The sequence below is a fragment of the Ammospiza caudacuta genome, chromosome 3 (assembly GCF_027887145.1).
Source record: "Ammospiza caudacuta isolate bAmmCau1 chromosome 3, bAmmCau1.pri, whole genome shotgun sequence".
Taxonomy (NCBI): domain Eukaryota; kingdom Metazoa; phylum Chordata; class Aves; order Passeriformes; family Passerellidae; genus Ammospiza; species Ammospiza caudacuta.
The window spans coordinates 91,402,009-91,429,097 of NC_080595.1; the positions used below are offsets into that span (position 1 = coordinate 91,402,009).

Genomic DNA, 27,089 nt, shown 5'->3' on the forward strand with positions numbered 1-27,089 from the left:
GCCATGCAGTGTCAGTATGAAGCTATCAAAAACGTTCACAATTTTATTACTCCATGAAAATCCTGACTGTCAGTAATGTAGCTGACAATTCTCTCTGGTTTTTGTGCTACTGCAGCTTTGGGGAAAGTAAGCAAGAGCTCTATGAGCCTGATTTGAGGGGTGGCCCTCTCTTCTCTGTTGCTTTGAACTTCTTTTCCATCCTTTTGTGTTTCCCTCTGTTTGCAGTCTCAAAAGCAGAAGTATTTCAGAAATTGATGGATCATGTTGAGATGATCAATGATGGATATTGAGTCTCGAGTCACATAGTTAGGTGATCACTATGGGGAATTTTTATCCAGTTGCAAACTGTAAAAAAAAAAAACCTCCCCTAAAAGTGAATCTAACTAACTATACTAAAGTATGTGGCATTTGCTACCCTGGGGACTTACTGTTAAAATAAATAAATTAAAAAAAAAAAAAAAAAAAAAGATTTCATTGTCTCTACTAAGTTTTAAGTTTCAAGGTCATACGGTTACACTGACAAACCAAATTATTTTTTTCAGTAAGATAGTACTGCAAACAGTCTGTGCCTGGTAAAATAACTGTCTGCCTACAGTACATTGTAATTTGAAATGCAAGTTTCAGTAAAATGAGCTTATTCAAATACATGGGGTTTCTGTTGCTTTAGTCTAATGTAGTTTTGTTTTGATTTATCTCATCTCACAGATCACTTGCCCAGCTGCAGCGACTAGAAGAACTTGATTTAGGAAACAATGAACTTTATCATTTGGTAAGAGAACATACCACTGAAACTGCACATTGGTCTTGTTTTATGCATAATTTAGATTAAATAGCTTGTAGGATGTCCAAAACTGAGGAAAGAAAAATGCATGGAGGGAGAGTCTTTTTATAGGTACAGATGAATTTTGACAGTGAGCTGGTGCTTTCATATCTGTTTAGTCTTGTTCAGTACAGTATCACTTTACTCAAAAAACCTCAGCTGATCTCTAGAAAATGAGAGTGCAGCACAGCTTTTTTTATGGAAATAAGAAGGAGTGGAGGGACACAAAATCTTGTCTGTGCTTGCAGTTACATTGACCACATGGACTTGTGTCAGGAGCTGGATGGGCTAAGCACAGATGGAACTTAAATTTCCAGGGTGAGAGTGGGAGTCTTTGGGAAGGGACTGAGGCAAAACTGTTGAGGGTCTAGAGGTCCTACATTATTGCAGATTGATGTACCAAAAATATATCTGTCATCTCCTGAAAGCGATTCAGGTAAATGTTGGATGGATTTTCAGTAGGTCAGGGGTGTGCAGGCAATTTTTTAGTGCATGCCAGGAAAGAATGGTAGATTATTAAGCTGTAGCAATTAATTTGTATGATGGAGTTCCCAAATACAGTTCCCTTGCTACTTCTAACCAAGGTACCTCTAAATAGTGCAGTAAGAATTGGTTTACTTAGACTGTAATTGTGGGATGGCAATTTTTTTTTACTTGAAGCTTCTATGCTACTTAACTTTACTGCTTTTTATGTTATAGCCAGAAACAATTGGTGCACTTTTCAATCTTAAAGACCTTTGGTTGGATGGAAACCAATTAGCTGAAATACCTCAGGTAAAAATGACCTCTACTGCTACTGTTTTGAAGATGTTCTTGAAAGAAAACATTTTCATTCATTCCTACAGGGAAGTGCTTTAAAATGGAATATTTTCTCCGTCTACTTTGCCTGGGTTTGGTTTTGGGTGTGTAAGCGGTTTCTCTTGAAAAATTCCTTTGCAAGGGATTGGCCATGATACTGTGTGTTGTCAGAAAATTTCTTTTAAGCATTTTGACAAAGGAATTGTTTCCTAATAGGCACGTTGTTCAGTTTGTAGGATGACACATCCTCTGTTCATAGTTCTTGCCCTAAGATCAGGAAGCCATTAGTTGTCTGAGCTAACCCTCACCTTGTGTATCTGTCTGAATTGCAGTTTTAAAAGTTTTTGAGTATGATTTTTTTTTTTTTTTTGTAGTCATCTTCATCCATTTAAGCATGGTGTTTAGAAGAAGTACAATAATGGAACTGCTGCCATAAATAGAAATTTTGATTTATGCAGGCAAATCCCTCATCTGATATCAGTCACAGGATAAGGGAACTTAGCATTTAAAGCTTATAGCGCTCTAAATTCTTATAATATGTGAGATGGTTCCTCTTCCCTCTTTTTCCCTTATAGCCAAGTCAAAACCTGTTTTCTTCTGTTCCTCTTCCAGTTTGCTGTTACTTGCTGCATGGATCTTGTTGTCAACTGTGTGTCTTGTAAATCAGTTACAGTTTAGTGGGCTTAGTTGACTTTGTTTTTGTTGGCTTGGCCTAGTAAGTAGAGATGATCACTCATAAAAGGTGAAGTGTGACTTTAGCAGCCATTTTTATTGAAACTGGCCATTATTGTGTATTTTGTCCAAAGTTGAAAGGATGAACTTATAGGATAGGATAAAGGGTATGTGTTTAATAAAAGATCCTCTTGAGAGGCAGACAGTTCAAAAGTAAAAGGATTGATCTTGTCAATTAGGATCAAGGCCATTGCTGTGTGAAAACTTATATATATATAAAAGTAAAAGGCATTTCTTCCTCAGCCTTTTCTCTGAAAGGTGATTTGGATGACTAAAATGATATCTGTCCTCAGGTGTGTATAGGGATGTCTGTGTGTGTGGGGAATGGGGGCTGCTCTGATAGCTAACAAAGGTATTTCTCTGTCTAATGGTTGGATTGCCATGATAAAAACTTAATTAGTCATTAATAATAGTAGGTGATAGCAGTATAACTTGGCAGTTCAAACATAATTGCTAGAGCAACACCCCCAATTCTTATTTCTGCATTTGTTGTAGTTGGGAGATGTGCAGATATGAAATCCCTAGATGTCATGGCATGTTGCTGTAGCAGCCAAGAGAGACTAATCTTAATTTGCCTAGGGTTGATTGGGAGGGGTAGGCTTTAATTAGGTGGTGGTTGATAATCTGCCATTCTGAAAAAAACAACTCTGCAGTCTACTTGAGGAAAACTCCAGGTTTGGCTGGTGCTTGCCTGGGTATGCTCAGCATAGCTTGCCTGACTACTAAAGCAAGTTTAATATTTAAAATCAGAAAGTGTGACTGAATCACTTGGTTAGTTTATCATATGTAAAGTGTAAATATTTACTTTTTTTCTGCATTTAGAGGTCATACAAAGAATGGCCAGTTAAGAGGTCATGCAGATAATTGTTTTTCTTTGTGGAATTTCATTGTGATGGTACATTTTTCAAAGTGCTTTCTTACGTGTTTGGGCATGACTTAAATTTTTTTCCTTGTATTGCAGGAAGTAGGAAACCTGAAAAACCTGCTTTGTCTGGATGTTTCTGAAAATAAATTGGAATGCCTTCCTGAAGAAATTAGTGGTCTGACTTCTTTAACAGACTTGCTTGTTTCTCAGAATTTACTTCAGGTCTTACCTGATGGCATTGGTGAGTCCAAAGTGAATGCTATCACACAGAACCATTTAACCCACTGTAACTGGAAGTAATTTGGCTTTTTAAAGTCTTTTTGTGCAAGAGATGAGCTTGTCTCATGTTGGTTATTATTCCTTTTGCTGAGTAACAAATGCATAGCTCTATTAATGCTGCATTTTAATTGTCTGCATAATGATTCCTTCATAATCCTCTTTCAGTCTTAACTTGATACCTCCCAACAACATAAATGTTAATATGTCCCTTCAATTCCCGTTGTATCCATTTCACCATCAGAACTCTTTAACACTGTAAAATTTTAGCTTGTAATGTGCTGTGGGTCAAGTGATAAGACTGACTGAAAGTATCACTACCAAAAATTCAGAATTTTGAATGGTGATGTGTATTTATCTTCAGCTAGATAATGTGATTAATCCTCTACTGAACCTAGTGGAAGACTCTTTGCCTTGCAGTGCATTAATCCTTGCCTTGAGGATTCAAACTATAACCTTTCTGTGTCTGACCCCTTAGACTGGGTTCAGTAATTGAAGAATGTTTCCTGAAGCATTACCAGTGCCTTTTTTAAGGTGTATGTTTTTTACCCATTCAGTAGTTGTCACAAGTAGATGAACAAGCTTTTTTTTTCCTCTACTCATCAGCTGTTTTTCTGGAAAGTTCCACGTTGTAGGAGTATGCCTTCTCCTTGGGAGGACTTTTGTTTTTTTATAAATCCCCCAAAGTAAAGATGTAGGGGAAAGAGGACTCGTGAATATGGTTTAACACTATGTAACATTCAGAAAAGAGTGGTCAGACCTTCCCCCTTCCTATATATTCTGTATAAGACTAAGAAAAGTTTCTCTAGAAGTTGACTTGTGGGAGTGGTCTGGAAGTTGTGGGTCCTACAGCTGCCTAATATGTGTTTGTCAGGGAGTTGTAGCAGCCCTCTCTGCTGACCTGTGCTGGCCAGTACAGTTGTTGTACATCAGAAATGGAGGTCAATGCCATTTGTTGTACATCAGAAATGGAGCTGTAGCTTCTGAAAGGCAGCAGCCCATGCACCTGGCTGGACAGAGCTTGTTGGCAGAAGAGAACTTTGCTGGTCTCTGTGGCAGCTGCTGGGCATTGCCCTGCTCATCACTGGATCCGTGGTGGGACTGGTGGGTCTGCAGAGCTCTCGAAGCAGGGCTCTCACCAGCAGCAGTGGCTCAGTCAGCTGTGCCTGTGTCCCCTCAGTCCCCAGAGCTCTGATGGAGCTCCAGCTCCCCCAGGCAGCCTGTGCCAGTGCTGCACCACCTCCCACTGAGGAAGCTGCTCTGGGGTCCAGATGGGATCACCCACGCTGTGGTTTGCAGCCATTGCTGCCTCACCTGCCCCTGCAGAGGAAGTTTGGCTCTGTCGTGTCCATAACTGCCCTGCAAGGGGCTCTGGGCAGCTCCCAGACGCCTCCTTGGCTGTCTCTTGATGGGAGTCAACAAAGCCAGCTCCTTCAGCCTCAGCTCACTTGTGCTCTGGCTGTTCTGATAGCTTCCTACTGGATCCCCATCACTTGAACAGGGGAGTTGAGGGGGAAAACAGGACATCACATGAAGCTGAGAATGATTTTACAGGCGTGGTTTAATTGCAGGTTGATAGGATACAACAACTTCCATTGATCTGTTGGCTGTAATTCTAATGTGGTCTAGTTGGTGTTTGTTTCTGATGAGAGCTCACTGCTGTTTTCTATTCAGCCTGGTGCTCACCATAAATATCCATGTCCTTTCCAGCAGGGCTCTTGTATAGCTGTTTATTTCACTTCCAGCCTGTGCTGGTGCACAGGTTTATTCTTTCTGGGTGCAGAGCTCTGCACTTCTCTGTGCTAAACCTCAGGTTTCTCTTTAGGTTGCTATCTTTCTGTGTCAGACATCCCTTCATGATTTAGCATCATCAGTGAATTTGGTACTCCGGACTATTACAGCTGTTTTGGACCACACAGGGATGGCAGTGAGGTATCAGCCCCTAGTGTTGTCTCCTGAATTCTCTATTATGGGCTCTGCCTGAGTCAGCTTTTGCACCAAAGACCATTCTGATACAAAGGAGTAGAACAAATTGAGTTTTCTGCCCTGAAATAGTATTTTGTTCTTCATGAGAAAATGACCTTCAAGAGAAATTTGATTTCTCATCTAAAGAATAAACTTCGGTTTCCTGTCTGACTAATTAGGTTCCCTGTTAGGACAAAGATACCTTGATCCTGTTTGGGTTTGGGCTGTCACTTCAGTGCAAGATAGTCTCGCTGTGGCTGATTAGGTGTAGGTGATCTTCTGAACATTCCTTTATTAATAAACATGTATAATTGAGGAACAAACAGATAATTTTCACTTGTTTATAGGCATTTGGGTTGACACATCCTTGGTATTTACATGAGATATCCTTCAGATTGTAACTTTATTGCAGTTTATTATGCTTAAATGTTGACTATGAATATTTATATTGAGTATGAATTCAGTGGTATTAAAACGTACAGAAATAGTGCAAGCACGAAATGAAGTGTGCTTGGGTTATTTTATTTTACCTAAAAAAAATAATTCATTGTTTTAGAAGATTTCTGGAAATTTTGCAGCAGCAGTAAAAATGTACATATTTAAAGGTACACTAGACTAAAAATCCATGTTGTTGTTTCTGTCCAGGAAAATTGCGGAGGCTGTCCATTTTGAAGGTTGATCAGAACAAACTGATCCAGCTAACTGATTCCATTGGAGACTGTGAAAGCCTTACTGAACTAGTTCTCACAGAAAACCAACTGCAGGTATGCATGGTCATGGCTGCTCAAATGGCAGGTGGTAATAAGAGCTGCAGTTAAGTGCTGAATCACTTGGCTCATTAGGTTACTCACCCTTGCTACTGCTAAGCAGTGCATTTTCTTTAAATGCATCTTATTTCTTACCTGTTAAATGAATGTGGAGATCACATTGTGTGTAGTAACAATCCACCCTTCAAATGCTTAAGCAATTACATATTCACTCCTGAGTCTTTCATGACCAGTGAGAGAATTGGAGCATGTGGAGTGCAGGTATCACTTACTGAATTGTGGTTTTGATGGAGGATTTGTGTTGCATTGCATTATTGCCAGTTTTTACTGTGCATTATCTGGATCAGTCTTGGAGGAACTGAATAGAAGCCCTGAGCATTGCAGAACTTGTACTGGTCCTTGCTCTGCTGATCTGGTGTAGACAGGTGTTAAATGTGATGTGTGGTCAAATAAAATAAAATCTCAGAATAATTCCTTCTGTTAGGTGTTTCCTTCCATTATTTTGAAACTTCATGTGACACTGACACTTGGAGAGTAGCTGTCTTTAAATAAACTAGGTTTGAGCATTTCTTAAGCTCAGTTGGTACTTGGTTGACTTAGAAGCTTAAGACTGTTAAGAAGATGCCTCTCCAACAGTCAATTCATAGGACCTGAGTTAGGGGATAGCTAACTAAGAAGCAAATTTGGGAATGTAAAGTTGGATAATATACCTATGTACATGCATTCTGTACACAGTTGTTGTGTGTCTGTTACTGTAGTGCAGAGATAATTAATGAGTGAATTTGTGTTAGAAACTGACATTCCTAGACACTTGCTCTGCAATATAAACCTTTGGATCTTTTTTGGAAAGTCTGGCAGTAATAAGGATTAACTACACTGCAATTTTGAAAGTGGATCAAACGTTAATTAATTTTAAAAGTGAGTTAAGTGGTTTTTCCTGACTCTGTTTATTTATGAATTGTTTGTATATTATTTTGTTTTTGTTGCCACAGTCATTGCCGAAGAGCATTGGAAAGCTAAAGAAGCTGAACAATTTGAATGCTGATAGAAACAAATTAACATTCTTGCCCAAAGAGGTAAGTTTTGTGCATATGACATTGTAGAAACAGAGAACTCTTGATTTCAAATGCCTATGAGAAGTAGCAGGCAACTTTGGTCCAGTGGGTATTCTTTGCAAACTGATCACAACCAGAAACTTGTCCACTAGATCTGAACCGTAGTGATTTGGTGGCTTGAAAGTCCAAAATGTCTTTGCAGTTGAACAGAAAGGCTTGGATCTAATTATCTTGTAACTAACTTGGGTCTAATTAGCTTTTAACTGGTAATTCCCAGTGTGGATGTTAGGTCCTGCACTATTTGAAGACTTGGAGTTCTGGTAGGGTGAATGCAACACCAAAATGTCTCTTCTGCATGTAGTATGAAACTACTGTCACACTCTTCCTTACCTCACTTCTGTGACCAATATCAAAGGGAAGGTTTCATACTCTGAAAAGTGGCTCAGTGACTGTCTTGACAGTCTTTTTGGTGTTGGAGATCTCTGTACTACTTCTGCCCTTAAACATAAGGACGTGATGTGACCCAAGATACTTCATATTTTACAACTATGAGCACTAGGACTTCTTGTCTGTTGTAACAGTATGTGGAATGAAATGAGGCTAGAGTTTGTGTTGTGAAACTAAATATAATGAAGGGTTTACTAGTTTAGTTCAGCAGTAAATTGTGGAAAGAATCTGGGAAAGCAGCATCCTGTGATAGGAGCATGGAGCTGTGTGTTGGTTCTGTTTGTACTATTTTTTCTCTGTGATTTTTTTCCAAGTAATTCTCCCTCTTAATTTTCCTATCTAACATGTGGCTCTGAGCTTTTGTTCTCCACTTTCAGTCACTTAAGGAGAAGGAAGGTTATGTACTCAGGTGACAGCCAGTGGATGGAAATTGAGAGGAGTATCAGCTGTGGCTCACTTCCTTGCGGACAGCTAAAGAAGGAGGTGTGAGGAGGAAGTGAAGTGGCAAGGAGATGGGTGAGAGCTGATTGTCTGAAGAAAAGGGATCAAGCAGGGGTAGAGGATGCTGCTGTGGCACTGGCAGCAACAATTCCAGTGCCCTGGTCTGAGCCACCACAGGCCAGTCACCTAATTGAGGGAAGGTGAGGGGTGAGACGTGAGTACTGCAGCTTTTCTTGCAGAACAGTGTCTTCCCTGCTGTGGTGCTTCTGGTTTTGAACAAAGAATTGTGACAGGGCTTACCCAGACAGGTTGTATGATGGCTAGCAAGAGACAGGACCCTGGGAAGACTACTAGCTAGGATTGGTATGTGATAGCAGTTTTCATCTTAAAATAGGCTGAGTTGGAAGGAACCCATCAGGAGTCCACCTCCTGGCCCTGCACATGGCACCCCAAGAGTCATCCTATGTGCCTGAGAGCATTGTCCAAATACTTCCTGAACTCTGTCAGGCTGTGCTGTGGCCACTGCCCTGGGGAGCTGTTCCAGTGCCCAACCACCCTGGGTGAAGAACCTTCCTGTAATACCCAGCCTACACCTCCCTTGGCACAACTTCAGGACATTACCTCCATTGCTGTCACTTTTCACCACAGAGAAGAGATCAGTGCCTGCCCCTCCTCTTCCTCCATGTGGAAGCTGTAACTGCAGTGAGGTCTCCCCTCAGTCTTCTCCTCTCCAGGCTGAACAGACCCAGTGACCTCAGTCGCTCCTCACACAGATTCTCCTAAAGCCCTTCACCATCTTTGTTGCCCTCTTTTGGATGCTCTCTAATAGCTTAATATCTTTCTGATCTTTTGTTCATTCAGCAGAAGACTTTCTTTGCTAAAATACCTGTACTTGAGACTTGTGCAATTTTATGTCCACTCCACCTTTGAGCACAATTGTTCTGAGTTTTGCATGGAAAGTTTTACTGGTACAGTTTATTTCCAGATTGGCCATTAATAGCTTGTGTTGTGTATAAGTACTTTTCTCAGTTAATGGAATATATAGTATTGGAGGTGCTGCATAAGGGCAGTCAGTGTGGCTTGGAAGGAGCAGGGACAGGAGCAGGCAAGAGGAGAGGGCTCAGCTGCAGAAGCAGGTGAAGCAGGATGAACATGGAGTGTGTCTGTTTGGGGGTAAAGTGGGGTCAGGAGCTCAGTGCAGAACAGTAGAGGCATTAATACTGAGCAAGATACTGAAGGCTTGGAGCCAGCAATGTTTTTCAGAGGGAGAATGTGTTGCTCAGTTGGTGAAGGAGCTGGGAGATATCCAAGGGTGAAGTGAAAGATGAGAAAGTGTCTAGAGAACATCAGTGCACATGAGAGAGGGAGGGGGACACCTGCACAGAAGTGGAATGAAGATAGGGATGAGCCTGTGTTTGGAGAAGGTGAGTAATGAGGAAATGGAAGGTAGTGTCTGGAATCAGGTGAGCTTTGGGGTGTTGTGGAAGTCCAGGAAATAAAAATGAGATAGGGTGGTTCCCAAGGGAGCTTGGCAGGGAAACAGAGGAAACAGAGCTCTTTGGCTCCCTATCAATGATTTTGAAATAGAATTTTTGTATTTCCTTTAAAGGTGTCCACACAAATATGTCTGTCTCATTAGAACAAATGCCTTGAAATTACATGTAAAGATTTTATGCTTTGCTCTGCCAATATTTAATTTTTTATTATTTAATTTTAAAGGAAGTCAGCCCTTCTCTAACTGCAGGGTCACCTCACTCTTGATCAGTGCATTTGAATTCCAAGCTGGTAATGTTAAACATAGAAAGAATAAACAACTCAAGCTCAAGGCTCTGACAGAAGTAGTTTTAAACACCCTGCCTGCTCTGTGTTGCTTAAGATGTTTCCTGAGACAGTAAGGCCAAGACTGGAGTCCCAGACCTCTGCACATTAAAATTAGTACTTGTACAAAATCAATACTTGTGAGTCCCAACTCACAGAAGCAGAGTTGGATGCAGAAGTAGAGTATACACTGGAGATATTTTTCCCAGTATCTTTTCCTTTATGTGTTGTTCTTACCTCTTCTATTCTTTCTCTGCCTTACAAAGTGCTAGAGCAGCTGTGGATGTGTGGTCTTCATCCCAATAAAAACTGGATGTGGGAGAGGCTGTTACTGGTTTCTGTTGGAGAGGGGTAGAGACAGAGTTTGTAATGTGTGTAGAAAAAAGTGGAATTCAGCTGTAGAGAAGAGTACATGTACCCAATATTGTATCTGCTTGGTGTTGCCAGAATTAGTCCTGTAGCAAAGACCACTCTTATAGGTAGGATGGTGAAAATTATGTGCCTGGTGATACAATCTCTGAGTTTTAGTTTTTCTGTGGTGGGTTGTGTTTTTTGGGGGGGAAGGGGATAGAAGGATGTTGATTTGATTTTGTTTTATTAACAGTTTAAGAGAATTTGGTTTTGAGTCAGTGTATTTAACCACTACATTGCAAGATGGCTTCAAGGCACACTTGTAAAACCATTCTTTATCTTTTGGTGTAAAATGTCTTGACTTGGGATTATTGAGAAGTTTGTATGCAAATATACCTTCAAAGTTTCCTGGTTCAAAGGTTCTTCTGTATTGTATGGTGATAAAGGTAAAACCTGGAAGAACTGAATGTGTGACCAAGGCTTGAGTCACTGATAGATTTCATCTGCAGCATCTCGTTCTGCAGCTCAGTGCCTCTCTGACTGAAGTGGTAAAACAGACTTCAGCAAGAACTGAGAATGTCTAAACCTGTTCATAGTTAGAAATGTTTTTCCCCTTAAACTTGAAAGACCTGTTTGGTGACTCTTTGGTGTTGAAATCCCACCCTGGCACAGGAATGCTGATGAAACTAGTGTGTTGATTTTGGCGCTTGCATAAATAACCTCCTTGGAATGTTTTCCAGTTTATAGCTTTTGTTAATGAGTCTTTACACCCAGCAGAGATCTGGTAATGTGTCCTTCCTGGCTCTGAGGTATATTGTGAGAATTATTACTCCATTAGGTAGAACTACAGGGGATTTTTTGGCAATAACTGTGCTTTTAAAATTTTTTTAAAATAATAGAGACCACTTTGTTTTTTCTGATTTTAACTTTTGATGTCCTGTCTCTTTCTTCATTTGTGTAGAAGTATGTGTGTCTCAGAGGTAAAAAGAAAAAGGGTACTAAGCAAAAGTGCAGGAAAACTTAAACTTGTGTTGAGTCAGAGGGCTGAGAAACTGTCTTGGTGAGCTCCTCTCCTACCATTCACCAGTGGTGCAGGAGGTGTTGAAGTGAGTTTGCTGAAGATTTTCGTAGCAATTTTAAAGTTAATAATAAAAAGAGAATAATAGTTAATAATTATGAATCGGACAGTTCTTTCCACCCCTAAATGTATTCTTTGCTTGCAGTTAAAGAATTAGCATACTTTATGTGGAGCCAAGGAAAATTCTGACTTTATTTTCTTTGAACCCAAACAAAATGTTGGATATGGCATGCTGTAAAAGATTTTGCAACACAAGAGGAACTGTGTTTAAATTACCACTATATTTATCAGGCTTGTATAAGTCTGTGAGAGATTTTGGTGCTGACAGCTGTTTTGAGAGTTGAATAGAAGAGATGTGTCACTGGACTTTTAGCTATTCACATGACAACTGAAAAGTGATCATTACAGTATTTGTCATAATGTATTTTTTTTTGCATTGCTTATAGCTGTGTGGAAGATGCTAACTGGTGAAGGACAGCAGAATTGATTCAGAGCTTTTGAGTAGTAAACGGATGTACTTTAGAGTCATTAGAAACACCAGCATTCTTGTAAGGCTTGCAGTTTGTGGAAGACTGTCTAAGGTGTCTAGTACTGGATGTATGAATGGAAAAAAGCAGGAGGGTGAAATGCTAAATGCTGGTCATGATGAGAAAATGGGAGGAGTTTTAGCAGCTGTGCTGACGTCCTGTGTTTGTCCAAGCCTTACTGTTCCTCCAGAATGAGGAAGCTGTTAGAAAGATGAGCCTCAGACTGAGACAGAAGAAAAGTGCAATAAGATCATCCATTAAAGGGTTTAAAGGGTTGAAGTTTTGTGTGGAATCCAGAGGTCTCCTAGTGACAATCATCCTCTCAATCAAGCCCACCTGAATGCAAATATGCAGTTTTGTTCCATCTTCATAGTACCAATGATCTTAAAACTAGCACTTCATAGTAATGACCATTTACTGCCTGACTGACCTGTGGGCTTTGTTTTTGTGGTTTTCCTTTATCTAGGCTCACTGTTCTTTGGAGTTGGTGTGATGTGACAAGCCAATAACCCTTAAACTAAAGTTGCTAAAATGAACTAAGTCTCAGGAGTACGACTTAGGCATGCACAACTCATGTGAGATGTTTTCTTGATGTCCTGCTCACTACAGAAGAGTGTGAGGACTTCTTTAAGCCTCCAGTCCTTGGAACAGTTACTCATGTGCCTAGAACTAAGCACATGCTTGTCCCCATTAAGTGAAGTCTGTGCTGGAAATGCAGTGTGTGCTCAACTGGTGAATGGGCTTGTGGCCTCAGCTGTGTCCTTGGCATAGATGTGGTGGTCTGGCACAGTTTGTTGTGAGCATGTGACCCTTGGAAAGCATGGCTGTGCCTCAGTTAGCCACTCTGAGCCAAACCAGTGATGTTCTGGTCCCGTGTGACTTCATGGTGGCCCCATGGCGTTTTCCTTTCCGCATGCCGTGTAGTGTGTGCACTTTGCCTCCGTGGTATGGCTTCGTGTTTAGGTTTTCAGACATTGGACCTGGTGTCTTTCTGTACTGCTGGATGGGTGCCATCTTTGTTTGAAATGACAAAGATTTTAGTTGATTTTTAACTGTCAGCTTGCCTTTTTTTCCTTTGTGGTATCTCATTCAATGCTGCCTGTTAAATGCTGTCTGCATTTTCTAAAAACAGTTCAATTAAAAGAATTCAGTGTCTTTTTTATCTACCCTACTACCCTATTAAAATAAAAGGTCTTCACTACCTTTGAATGAAACAAAACCTTTGAACAGCAGCCTGTTGACTGATAGAAAGCAAAGTTAAATTAACTTTGTTTAAATGATTTAGGAGTTACAACCCTCTTTGGCAGTAGAAGAATGTATGCTCTGTCTCCATTTGTTGGCATGCTCTTGTCCAGTATGGATAAAGAAAAATAAATTGAACATCTCTTGTATTTTCTTAATTGTTAGCCGCTTGGAAAATTATGGGTCAGGTAAATTGATAACCCTGTAAGTATTCTTCAGTCCATGGTTCTCCTATTCCTTTCATTAAGCTGCTTTAAATGCATGATGACTCAGGCTGTCCCAATTCCACTGCTGCATTTTTCCATTGTCAAAATTACAGAAATTTTGGTCTCATCAGGGCTGCATGGCTTTACTTTGTTTGTTTGGCTAACCTGTTTGGATCTCCATGCTCCAAGACTGAGTAACACAAACTTCATTCATGGAAAGGGACACTTTGTGTACACTGAGGGCATCACTTGCCAGCTCATTAACATTCCCTAATTGTATTTCTTGCTTTTCACGGCTCCTCATGTTAGCAACACCAATTAGACACTTAGTGTGTATATATTGTTTTAAATATCACACTGTGTTCTGTGAACGTGTGAAGGCACATTATTTAAGAATTTATACATGCTTTAAAGTGAATAGTGGAATTCTTGAACCAAGAAATGTTTGCTTACTATTTGAGTGCTGGTTTCTAAGGGCTTTGATTCACAAGCTAAAATGGCTTGCAAGGTTCATGCTTCTGTTGTGCACACAGGGCTGGGAAAACTGATAATCTTGTGAAATAGTTGCATCTTAAAAGTGCAGTGATTTAAGGGAAATAGCACAGATTTTGTTTTGTTAAGAATGTAGCACTTGAACTTTCTGCTGTAAATAGCTTGTGAATCAGAAGCCTTGAGCAGCCGATTGCTGTTTTCTTCTGTTAAAAAGCATTTATGATACAAAGGAAGGTGAGTGGAATGTAAATGCTCCATTTGTTTTATTTTGTGAGTCACAGTTGCATCCTTTAAAAGTGGCTTTTTCCTTAGTAAATAGTGTATGTTAAATCAACACTATTTTTCCTTTGACTAGTTAAAATATTTTGTGCTGTTTGTCTTTAATCTCAGTCTTGGGTTTGGACTGAATTGTGGGTTTTGCAAAGACACAACTGACAGTTAACAAGAACACAATAATTTCATCTTAGTTTTGGGGACTCCTGGCCAAGGCATAGTTGCATATTGGCTATAGTGTGAGAGGAGAACCTTCTTAGATGTATGTCACTATAGATGTCCTCTCATTTTTGAACTGAGATTTTCCACTGTGTTTAGTTTGGACTCTAACTCTATAATTACATTCTAAGTCAGCTTAACTTGAAAGCTTGAAATGGCATTGGGATATTTTGCTATTACTTGGAGTAAGAAAGGAAAAATCTTTTTTCCCCTTCTTCTGGTGAGTTTTGGAACTGGCAAACAAACAACAATGCTCTTTGAAACTGTATGATAGGCAAACAAAGGTAAGTTTCCTTTGTTAATATGAACAGAGAGTTACTTGAAGCAGCTTTTGAGTTGCTACAGCTAATAATCTTCCTGTTTATAGAAGTTCCCTCTCAAACATAAAGTTGGAATGAGTTTTTTTAAATCAGTTGTGGGGAGTTTGTCTTTCTGAAAGCAGCTACCTTTGGTGCAAGATGTAGATTTTTAAAGGTAAAACTGAAAAATGCTGTCTTTGCACTCAAAGAATGCAAATGGTTATATTTGGATAAATTGATAGAGACAGAAGATATTAGATTAAAAAGGCCAGTTCATGTGGGAATTGTGTTGAAATGAGGTGCTTCTAATGAATCAGGGCATCAAAGATTTTACTCAGTGTGCTGCTTCTAGTGAGCTCTTCATTAATCTTTGTGGACTCAACAAATTTTGGGAGTTGGTTGGTATATTTAGCATTTTGCCTTGCTTCAAGGCCCATTGCACTTGCTTGGATAAAAAGTTGCCATGAGGAAAGAATGAATTCATATGTAAAACCTAGAGCTAGAAAACGTTAAGTGTATGGTTGTTTGTGAATGTTGGGCACAGAATAGCTTCTGTGTGGTTACTGGTTTCTTCTGGGTGTGGATGGCTCTGAAAGGTAGCTAGAATGTGACCTATATGTCAAGTTATCCATTATTTGCAGATACAGATGTTCAAGACAGTGCTCCTACAGACTTGCTTTAGGTCAGACTTCTCAGAAGCTGACACTTGGTTGCAGTCTGTACCTCTGGGGCAGTGTCTGGCAGGCATTGTAACTTGAATGTGCTGTGACACACTCCGTGACCCGAACTGCATGCCTTTGTTACACTGTGGTACTGCAACAAAACCAGACTTGCTTTTTTTTTTTCCCCCCTCTTCTCAAATGTAGGTTGGGGGCTGCTGCAGTCTTAACGTCTTTTCTGTACGTGACAACAGATTATCTCGAATCCCCTCTGAAATTTCACAGGCCACTGAACTTCATGTCCTGGATGTTGCTGGAAACAGGCAAGAGATTTTTGTATTTTCATGTTCTTTTGCTGTATTTACTTAATTCTTTCTGATAGCAAAAGATATTATGCCTAAGAAGAGAGTAATAAAAAACCAGTTATGACATTCATGTCAGTGTTACTGTTGAAATTGTCAAAGTAGTCTTCCCCCTGGGCCAAAAGTAGCATAAATTGTGTGTTGTCATGAGTGTGATTTTTGGATTACTTTGACCCTGAGGAAGAAATTGGATTTTTAAAAAAACCCTCTGGATTCATATATTTCTGTATTAAAATGGGGAATCTAGGCATGGATAGAGCTGCAGGTGGAACTACCAAGCTGTAATGTCAAGTGTCACCAATATTGAGTGTTGTATCTTCATGATACAGTGTGAGTAACAAGGAAGGCCACTTTGACCTTGCAGCTTCTCACAAATCTTCAAACATCAACACACAAAAATGAGTGGATTAAAGCATAAACCAGCAAATTAGTTCAGCTTCTTAGTAGGAAGTTAAATAAAAAAGCAACTCCAAAACAGAAGAAAAGGTAATGGTATCTCATCTGTGCAGTATAATTGTCTCACAGGCCCTTACGTATTTCTGTTCTAGCCACTGTTCACATGTAAAGCTCCTGATGGGAAGCAGCTCTCTGCCTTCCAGGGCACTTTACTGCAGTAGAGAAAGCTCAGCATAGCTTTACCTGGTTTTCAGCTTCAGAGCATTATAAAGTTATAATAAAGTTAAGCTGCACGTTTGTTGTGGTTTTTTTTTTATTTTTGTTTTTTTTTTTTTAAAGAATGGAGTAGTTGGAATTGATGACTACTGCAATGCCTTCTACTACAGGCATTAATTTCAATCCTGTTTGTTCCAACTCAATGATGTATACTTGAGTTGACTTCGTGACCATCTATTAAGACTCTCAGGCACTGCCCTGACTTTTTTACTTTCCTGTTTTGAACTAGGCTGACGTATCTTCCCATTTCACTGACTACGTTAAGGCTGAAGGCTTTGTGGCTGTCTGATAACCAGTCCCAACCTCTGCTGACATTTCAGACTGACACAGACCCTGAAACAGGAGAAAAGATTTTAACATGTGTATTACTTCCTCAGATGCCTTCTGAGTCTGGTTGCCAAGGTGAGTGCCTAGAGCCAGCTTTTCATTATGTTCAGAATTATTACTTCTTTGTTTACTGAGTTGTCCCATAAAGGTTTGTAAAATATGCATAAGCTCTAGTGAGCAAAGTAGCAAAGTTCTGGTTGAATGTTCAATATTAAACCTTTTTTTTTCTATTATCCTGTTAGTCTTCAGGAGACTTCAAAAATTGGCACTGAGTGTTATTGAAAATACAATGACAGCTACAATAAATAAAATACAGATCTGGAAGAAAAAGCATTACTCATATCACTGTTTTGAGGCTTGCCAAGTGGGCCCAGTAGTGGTGTCCATATTTGTGTACATTGATTATACATCTTATATACATATATATATGGAAAAATGGTGGCTTTCCATCTTCAATTTCTTTACCAGCAAAATAAATTGCATAGCAAATAGTAAACAGTGGACTTTTTACTTTTTAGCAAGCTAATTTTCTTTCAAGCAGAGGTGCCATACAGTAGCTTTATTATATTCATTAACAAGTGTAGAATTGCAGTATAAGTTGCTTTTACCTCCTGTGATGAAACTTACCTCTGGGCCAGGTGGAACCATAAACTCTTTTGTTGGCTGTGTTGCTGCTCCAGTAACTTCTGAATGTTTTTCTCCTCAAGCTTTTAGAGCTGTATGTGAACACTCAAGGGGATTCATCTGAGCTAGTATTTAAATTTCTTTTGTAATGACTGGAGAGTGATTTATCCCATCCAAGAATGGACTTGTAAAAGAAAATCATGTGGATTCTTCTCCACTGAGTACAAAGGGGCCTGAGGAGAAAAATTCTGCTGTGGGTATCTGTATTGTAGGTGGCTAGGCTTAATTCCAATGTTTCAATCATATATGGCTGGAGCAAATAGAAACCATTAAAACAGGGGTAGTGTAGAAAAGTCTCTGTTTTCAGCTCCTGGATTTGAAGACTAGTTAAGAATTAAAATAGATGTATGAATTAACCCCATTGGAATTAGAGGGGATTAAGGTAGTTCAAGAAGAGTAACAGAGGTTGACTTGACTTTCTTTAAAGACGTCACTACTAGAAATTAGATTTCCTCTTCTCCTGATGAATCTCATGGCTTCAAGGGTAGAAAGCATGGAATTTAGATTGTTGGATGTATTTGCCTAGCAATACTGAAAGGATGAGGTTAGTAAAAGCAATGATCCTATGTTATGGAATGCTGTTTAGGGAACTGGCTAATGTCAGCTGGCAGCCATGTTCCACAAGAAAAGCATTATAGTGGCAAGTATATTAAATTATATGGCCAATACTACAAAACTCTGAAACAGTCCAAGTACAGAAATTCCTAATTTATACAGAAACCATTAAGTGTATGTACTTGATAACAGAAAACTGATGCAAGTTCTGTTTTCTTCCAAAACCAGTAGAAATAGCCACTTGTAAGTATTGGATGAGTGATTGTGCAGATGTTGCAATTATGAACAATAAAGCATGTTGATTGTGTGACTTCACATGCATGTTGCTGTGAATCTTGAGTTACATTTTCCTGTTCTAATAGATAACCTACCACGATGTGGTGCATTGGAGAGTTTGGTGAATGAGATGTCAGATGAAACGTGGAATGAGCGGGCGGTGAACAGAGTCAGTGCAATTCGCTTCTTAGAAGATGAAAAAGATGAAGAGGAAAATGAAATGGTATGTTTTCCAAGCCTTTGGATACCTCCAGATACTGTGAAATTAATGCAGAAGTATAAAAAGTCTGTGAGCACTCTTGCTGTAAATATTTCAGCTTGGACTGCATGCTTTGTGTGTACCTTTGCAAAAGAAACTGTTCATGTTGGCTGCTGAAACTTTTTATGTTGACTTTGAATGCCTTTGTTTTTTCTGCTTTGAATATAACTTTCATATTCTGATGCAGCATAGTCTTCTGCTTTGCTTTGTTTTCATCTGTCTGCTCATGATGTTTTGTTTCCAGAAAGAAGATAGGATCTTTCTCTGCATCTGTGAAGCTTTACTGTTTGAAAGTATATAGGGTCTAATTTAGGATTCCAGCACTCTGGCATGTGTCTCCATTAAGTTTGCTATTGTTTGTCTCTCTAATTTCTATTTCTAGTCTCTTTTGTGCTCTCTCTCATTCTTTTTTTCTTTTTTTTTTTTTTTAACTCCACCATTTGCATTGAACCAACCATAGTATCCATGAACAGCAGGAATGTTGCTCATTAGTTTCCCACTTAAACAAAGGATGTGGGAACATCTGTCACTGTACTTATAAGACCTCTCCATTAAGTTGGGCTCTGCATATCCTGAAGATCAAAACACAACACGATCTGTAGTTTTACTAGCTTTTATTAACAATTAAAACTCCTTGTAAAGATTAACACTGCTTCAGTCACATTTTCAGTGTGCTCTGATGCTCTGAAATGTTGCTGGTGGTCCTCATTAGATCTCAGCTTGAGATCCTTCAGGGCACTGTCTGGATTGTTTTAGTTTTAAAAGTGACTACAAAACCTCTTAGTTTAGTTTGGAAATGAGCAAGTAGTAAGGTAGTAAAGGTAGTTGCTTACTCCAAAGCAGCAGAAACAAAGTGTCTCTTAGCAGGCTTGGTTCACTGACTGATAGGGAGTTCAGAATGATGCTGCTTACCAGCTCTGCCAACCTGAGAATGTCCATAGAGTAGTGAGGGCTCAGCTGTTGAGGATAAGTGCTTGATTTGCCTGATTTGAAGCAAGAACCTTCCTATTAGAGAAGTTAATGATCTTACTGAGGAGAACAAAGGGCAGATTTCCAAAGCAGTCTTGACCAAAGCACCCATGTGGGTCATCAGTTCTGCTGTTCTCTGTACAGCTTACATGCATGCCACTAAAAAGTAATTGCATGTATACATGTATTATACCTATATTGTATTTGTGGTGTTCTGTTGTCTCCAGTCTGGGTGCTAACTGGAGTTTTTGTGAATCTTGTTTTCCTTGTAAAGGTTTCAGCACAATGATATACATTCTTCTGTCTAAGGTGGGAGAGAAATGCTCCCTCTCAAGCTGCTTGTTCTCTATTAACTAGAGAACTAGACTGTGTGGTGGGGCTGAAAGGCAAATGGAGCTCCACACAAGCACTGTTTAAAACTGTAAAGAGATCTTGTGGGATTCTTTCAAAATCAGATGAATGCTGTAAGTGTGATCTTAAATCACTTGTATGGTTTTGGGGAGAAAAAAGTCCCCAAGTATAGTTATGAAAGAAATCTCCACTTCATAACTTTTAATTGTACTTCACATAAATGGCTTTCAGATTAGTATTCCAAAAGAGGACAAAATTTGCTCTTAGAGACTTCTTAAAACCTCTTTCCCTGTCTTCATACACAAGTAGCTTTTAAAGTAGTGCTCAGCACAGAGCATTGTAGTTTGAAAAGGAAAAGGGGGGAAAAAAGGAAAAAAATTCATACTTACTATTTGGTATGTGAATGCTGAAGCCTTTTAAGTGTGTGTTGTTTTTGCAGAGAGACAAAGGCAAAACCACTTATTGCACTGTTTATTTTTAGAGAACACTTCTAAGGCGAGCCACTCCACACCCTGGAGAATTAAAGAACATGAAAAAGACAGTGGAGAATTTACGGAATGATATGAATGCTGCTAAAGGACTGGATTCAAACAAAAACGAGGTCAATAATGCCATTGACAGAGTGACCACTTCTGTGTAGAGTTCCATCTCCAGGTTTTACCTCCTGTGTCTTCCCCTGCTGTTGAAATGTTCCTGTCGTCTCCTGGGACCTCACTGAGCCCCTTTTTGTTTTTAACCAGAACCTGATTCATCGTCTCCATACACACGAAAAGTGCAGCCTGCTGGAAGAAAGTGCCTTATTTCATCCAGGCAGTAAACCAATAATTTCCAAATCAATATTGTAATTTTAATAGTCCTAGGCTTTTTTAAGTTTAATACACTACTGTATGCAGAATACAATATATTTGTCTTAATCACAGGGGAAATAATGCTTTTCTTTTCCAGAGTGCTGGGATATCTTCTTCCCAGTGGCTGGATGTGCTGGCGAGAAATATAGTTTTGTGAGAAATCGATACACTTTTTTATTTTTTTTGGCAGCTCAGATGGTGTAAATTTTAAATTTTTGTATAGGACTTTCATAACAAGATGATGTATTTCATTTTTAAGAGAAAATTTATCTTGAGCGGTACATATTTTAGTATTTGTGGAAGAGAACAAGTTTCATGGACAACTGTATTCATTTGTTTGTACCACCCATTGTGCCTTATTGTGTTTGGTATGTCATATTAGTCTTAAATATAGCAATTCTTGAGGAAAGTGAGTAGATTTGGTCTCCTGCTTTAGATATGTTTTTCTTTTTGGACAATAATTTGTCGGGAGTTTTACAGCACAGAACTTATGTTTATATTATGGGATCTTAGGATGTGAAGCACAAATGTTAGTTTTGTTGTAAACAGAATTAAGATGAAATGACCAAAATGCTATTGTTTATTACATAATGCACTCACACTTTACCTTAGTTGTAATGAAACATCTTGGTTTGGATGCCTTGTTGCATTGCAGTCACTAGAAGTTCATGCTTCCATTGTTTTTTTTAAATGTGCCATCTGTAAAATAACTTGAAAAACAGCATGGTAGACTTTCAGAAGCACAGTATGAAATTAGTTTTATGTATTACACAAGAAAGCATGATTCTTTAAAGTGCTTTGGTGGTTTTATAAAAATTTATAAAACCATAATAAAAACATCTTTAAAAGCTTCAGTAGATGTGATGTATCATTAAAACAGCAATTAAAGTATCTCTGCATTAATGCTGTCATTGTAACTGTGTTGCACTTCTATTGCCCAATGCTGATTTCAAGGTCTCACTAAATCTGTGAGTTTTGATTTGTTTATAAAGGTAAGTATTAACTGAGTTTAATTCAGTAAATAACAATTTTGTAAAAGCCTGATAAAGACTGATGTTGATGTCTCTGGGTTCTGTTCATTTCTCTTCCCCAAGATTCCTCATTTAAGCTTCAAGACATGGTTTTGCAGGAGGATGCTGGAGGTTTGTAGGTGTTAGGTCAGTTCAGTGAAGTTTTATTCTTCTCAAGGGAGAGTTCTCCTGGTTATTCTTGGTAAGCTGCTGTTAAAATAAAACCAAAAATTAAATCAGGTTTTGGTACAGCTGACTCCAGCCTTGGGTAGAATTTTCTTTTTAAAGTACTTACTGGAATTGACACAACAGAAGTTTAAAAGTGTAGTAAAGCCTATACCCAAGAAAGCAGCAACAAACCCATTTGAGATGAAAGGAAGTTCCTAAAAAAGAGAGTTCCTAAAAAAGCTAAAGGCAGCAAGACTCTGTGATGCCAGTTTCTCATTGGGAGGCTGTGGCTTGTTTTGTTTTTAGCATCTGCTCCATCAGCAAGATGAATGTGTAAAGCCATGCCTGACCTGCCACCAGATGAAAATAATGAATTGCCTTTGTGCACCTTCTGCAGTCAGAACAAGATGTAAATCCTGTTGCAGCTCTGTGACATGTGCTGTGTTGTTTGCTTTTTGTTCATTCCAGCAGGCTCGTGGAGGCTGCTGCAGCCCACAAACTCACCACAGGGCAAGCACTACTTGCTGCATCCACTTGGGCACAAAGTAACTGGTCAGCAGTCAGTATTTTTTACTTTGGTGATTTTTTTTTTTTTTTAAATAGAGGAAGGAATATTTGTTGTGGTTTCTCTGGCTTCAGTTAAATGAGTGAGTGATCCAGGCTGGTTGCCTTCATTTGGAAGTTTCACACTCCTGCACCCAAGGGTGGCTGGTATTGTTTCCTTGTGGTCATCTCAAGCCAAAGATGGGTGCTATGATGGGTGTATTGCATATTGAAGGTGTTTGCTTAATGAGAGATTAGAGGAGCTGAAATCCATCATCAGACCAGCCAGCTACTTATGAGTGTTGGCATTCCTTGCTTTTCGCTGCCATCTTTTTTCACTTTGTTAACATGTGTAGTGGAAATCTGGATTTTTGTTATGTTTTTTCAGTCAGTATCTGGGGAGAGATAAAGGAGGAGGTGTATTTTTCAGGCTTCTGCAGTAATACTGTGTAGCACTGTATCTCATTAATGTCCTTTGTTTATGCTTTTTGGGGAGGCAGTTTGAGATTCAGCTCTGCTGCAGGTAGTTCAGCAGTGTGTACAGGGTGTGTAGTGTTTGAGTGTGGCAGTAAGTGTAATTCCAGGGTGCACCTTGAGGTATGGCAGCAGCCAGTGGTGGTATGGAATAGGAGCAGATGAAGTGTTGTTTTTCAGGGCTGACAAGGTACTTGGATTCTTGCTGTGCAAACAGACACAAGTGGCTACGCTCTCTCTCCTCCTAATGCTGGTTCAGTGACTTGCCTGTCATTCTATTTGATCAAACCCCCATCAGTCTAGACCTCAGGAGTCCCTCTCATCTCTTGAGTGATCCGTGTGTATGCCATTTTAACCCTAACCCTTCTCCACCCAACAGCGCTGATAACATTCCAGGCAGTTTGAACTCTGTTTTATAGCCAGAAAATGTTGATGATACATGTTCTGATGAAGCAATGTCTGTCCTTGAAAGCTTGAGCCCTCTCTTCCTAGTCTCTGGTTTTTTTTCTCTTGCTGATGCTGTGAGGAGCCTGAGTAGTGAATATGATTATGACTTCTTTCTCTATAAACTTTTCCTTCTTTACTTTGTCTTTTGAGAGGTGGGTTTAATGGAAAGAGGCTACAAAATTTGCATGCTGTTTTATTAGCTATAAACAGGTAACCAGGGTAAATCAACTGACCACAGTGGTGGAGTGGATTTAATATTAACCTGCCAGTTACTGCATACAAGTTCTCTTTATTCAAAGTCACAATTCCTAGTCTTAAAAGAAGAAGAAGAAGAAAAAAGGCACTCTGGTGCTACCGTAGTTAGTGTAGCAATGGCTTTTTCCATCCCCTGTGTGTTGCTCCAGGCTTTTCCCACAACTTCCCACAAATTTATGTGTTGAGATTATTTTTCTGGCTTGAGTTCCATATTTGTGATAATCAGTGTATTGTAGGAAAGTATGTACTGGAAACTTGTATAACGCTGTTCTTTCCAGCAAGTTACTTGTTTGTGTCCTGCTTGGCCTGCTTCTGGTCTAGCACTGATGCTTTACCAGGGCTGGCTGAGCAGCTTTTTGCTGATCAGCTGCTTAACAGGTTTCACTACTTGGAGCTCATAATTTCAGTTTTTAAGAGAGAGTAGTGACGCCAGGAATTTAATGTTATTAAAAGTGCATTATTTAGTATATTGGTTGATACTATCCAGGTTTGCTGTAAATGTCTGCCTGCCACTGAGACAGAAGCACACTGTTTATCAGAAATGTCTAGACCTTTTGTTAATGGAAAATTCACCCCTGTTTTGCCTTGACTCCAGAAAATAAAATTACTTTAGTTTTTCAATTGACTTGATAAGAGTGTTTCCCATCTTCAGTTTCTGACAAACACACAAATGGGTTTTTGTGCTTGGATTGCTATCAGGGAATGTGACAAAAGCTGGTCTTGAGTATCAGTAATTGTTTTGGGTGTTCCCTTTTTCCTGAAGCAATTGTGAAATTTTGTGAAATTTTCAGTGGGACGGTGCCTCTGTCTTTTATTGTAAAGTCAGGGCTATAATCATTGTTCCACCAGCTGAATGAGGAATGTGATTTTTTTATTTTTTCCAAAGTGGGTAGCACATGCTTGATTTGAGCTGCCTCTGTGAGCTGCTTTGCAGGAGCCATCCTGTCTCCTCTTCTGGTGGGTGTTGGAGACACTGTTTGTTTCCTTCCCTGGTGTGCAGTTGTTGTGGCAGTGGGCTGGTCAGTCATGGGTTCTACCAGAGCACAGGGCTCGGAGGAAGGAGCTCAGTGAGTGCAGCTGGACTGTGAGCTAACTTCAGGTTCGAGGGTTCATGGCAGTCTGGTTTTGAATTTGTAACCTGTTCAGGTGTTTGCCTCTAAACACTATTGTTACTAGCCCATCAACTCTGAGATCTTAACAAGTAGTTTATCTTTTCCCAGGAGAAGACCTCTCCTGAAAGTACAGTATCACTGCTGTCTGTGGAGGGAACTGTGTGCCTCCTCAGTGATGTTTCAGAGAAGGGTTTTAGCAAACCTTCCTCGGCATTAAAAGCAGGAAGTGGACATCTGATGTGCAGTAACCTTTGACACTGTTCCTCTGATGTGCTCATCTGTTGCTGCGAACGTGTTCTTGGCTGAAATCTCTGGTGTGCAGCTGGTGCTAACAGCCAAACACAAAATGTCAGCAACGCGCACTGTGGAAGACCAGTGCTGACTGCAGTAACTTTCCTCTAGATCCACAGATGCACACAGAGCTTGGAAGTACCACTAAAGCATCAGCAACTTGCATTTCAGTTTGTAAGCATCCCCAGTATAAGGCAGAGAAAGTTTTAGTTGGACACAAAACTAATTAAAACTAATTAAATGCTTCTAAGTCCTGTCTTCTTTTTCTCCTGAAGCAAAACTTGGGCAAGTTGTGGCGATGTGCTTGTGATGGAAACAGTCTGGTGCTATGATCACTCTCAGTAACTTGCCAGTTTCATTCAGTTCCTACATAAATGGGCTGCTTTAAATCATTCTGAAGTTGCTCATAGGAGATAGAATTGTCCCATACTTCTGGGACATTAAACATTATAATCATGACTACGTCCTTATAAACATGAGTGAATTTCTTTATAGTTTATTAATGGCACCCTCCTGGACTTCCACTAAGCAACTTAAAACCAAATCCAAATGAACTAACAAAAAGGTTTGTTTCAGTATTACTGATGACTTTTCTTCATTCATAAAGAGAGAAAACTTCAAGTCTGAAGAGCATTTGCATAGTGGATATTTTTAGGATAACCTACAGCAATTTTTAAAATTGTATTTTCAGAAAATTAAAAAAATCTTATCTCTATATTAATACTTAAGTATCTGAGTTTGAAATTAAATTGTATATTTACTGCTAGCAAAGTGTATAAGGCTTGCTTCCATAATCAGTTTAGGCAGCTTTTACACTGCCTCTCTTCCAGTGGAAGCATATTCAAGGATGCCTTTGTTTCAGCAGTGTTTTGTTTAGCTTTGTTTCGTGTGAGTTACACAAAGCTTTCTTAGAAACAACCTTTTGTACTTTAAAAAGGGAATGAGTCTGAAATAGTTTTTCATTAGTAGAATATGTTATGTATAGTTGTACTTTGAAGCAGGAAAGTGTTAATGTTCTAGGAAATGCATCCTTAAAACCATTTTCTCTCCCATAATTGTGCTGTTAAAGCAAATAATCTTTTAAATAGAAATATAGGACAGAATGTGTGTTTGGGGTTTTGAGTTGAATTGTCGTAGCAGGTGTATGGCCATTGAAATGTTCCAGGTAGCTGGATTCTACTTGCCAGTGGAAACCAGGCTGTGGCTGTAAGCAGCGTGTTTCACTGTCAGTGTGATTTCAGAGACAAGGGAGGCTTTCATATCTTGGCTTTTATTGTTAGGCTGATTTGGATTCTCTTTCATTTACCAGAATGTTTTAGGGTGATACATAGCATTTGCACACCTTTGTTTTCTGGAGGAAATTTATACTCTAGGGCATCTCTTAGTGAGATCTTATCAGAATAGACACCTTGTGCTTTATGAGAACAATTTGTCCTCTTAACTACAGGGGTATGATACACAGCAGTAGTTATGTTATGGAGAGACTGCCTTTGAAAAGATGAAAAACATGTTGAAAGGAGGTAAAAACGTCACTTGACTTGCTGGTGAAATACTGAAGCAAAATGGTCTGTTACCAGTCAGGCTCATTAACAGTGAAAGGAGAAGAAAAATGTGTTTCCATGGAACATAATAACTGCTAGGCTGATAAATATTTTCTCCCTCCAAACACTTCTGGTTTTACAAAACAAGCAGTGTTACACCACCCACATACCCATGAAGCTTAAAGCCCTAAATACAGAATTTGCCTTCTTTTTTTCTTTCCAGTTACTGTTAACATAATGTAAATCTGTGTGCATCTCACTGTGTTTGTTGCTAATGACTGAAACCAATAATATTTTAAATTTTTGTTGATCTTAGCTTCCCTACATCTGAAACACAAGAAAAAACTTCCAAACTCTACCTGTGTAGTAAGAAAACCAATTATAATCTGTAAAATTCTGTAAGGGGAACTGATTTTTCTTTCTTCATGTTAGGATATTTGCCTGTAGCCTCCTGTCTCAAAGCATGGTCCTGAAGTATTTAATAAAATGAGAATGAGCTAATAAATTACTGGAAGTTTTTAAAGAGAGCTTCATTTTTGGAGTACAAATCTGCTATCTATTACCTGGACAACATTGAGGGGTAATGGAAACTTGTTGCCATCTATATCAGTTTTC

At 39.2% G+C, this 27,089-nt stretch overlaps 1 protein-coding gene across 2 annotated transcripts in view; it reads left to right on the plus strand.

The window, feature by feature from the left end:
- LRRC1 (leucine rich repeat containing 1) overlaps window positions 1-21,524 on the plus strand; it is a 69,114-nt gene extending 47,590 nt beyond the window's left edge. For both annotated transcript variants that reach the window (XM_058801545.1, XM_058801546.1), the window contains exons 6-14: window positions 706-769; window positions 1,520-1,594; window positions 3,312-3,456; window positions 6,102-6,220; window positions 7,216-7,299; window positions 15,538-15,653; window positions 16,594-16,766; window positions 18,293-18,429; window positions 20,267-21,524. In XM_058801545.1, coding sequence (XP_058657528.1) covers window positions 706-769; window positions 1,520-1,594; window positions 3,312-3,456; window positions 6,102-6,220; window positions 7,216-7,299; window positions 15,538-15,653; window positions 16,594-16,766; window positions 18,293-18,429; window positions 20,267-20,425 — 1,072 coding nt within the window. In that variant the 3' untranslated portion in view covers window positions 20,426-21,524. The remainder of the gene's footprint in view (window positions 1-705; window positions 770-1,519; window positions 1,595-3,311; window positions 3,457-6,101; window positions 6,221-7,215; window positions 7,300-15,537; window positions 15,654-16,593; window positions 16,767-18,292; window positions 18,430-20,266) is intronic.
- The last annotated feature ends 5,565 nt before the right edge of the window (window positions 21,525-27,089 follow it).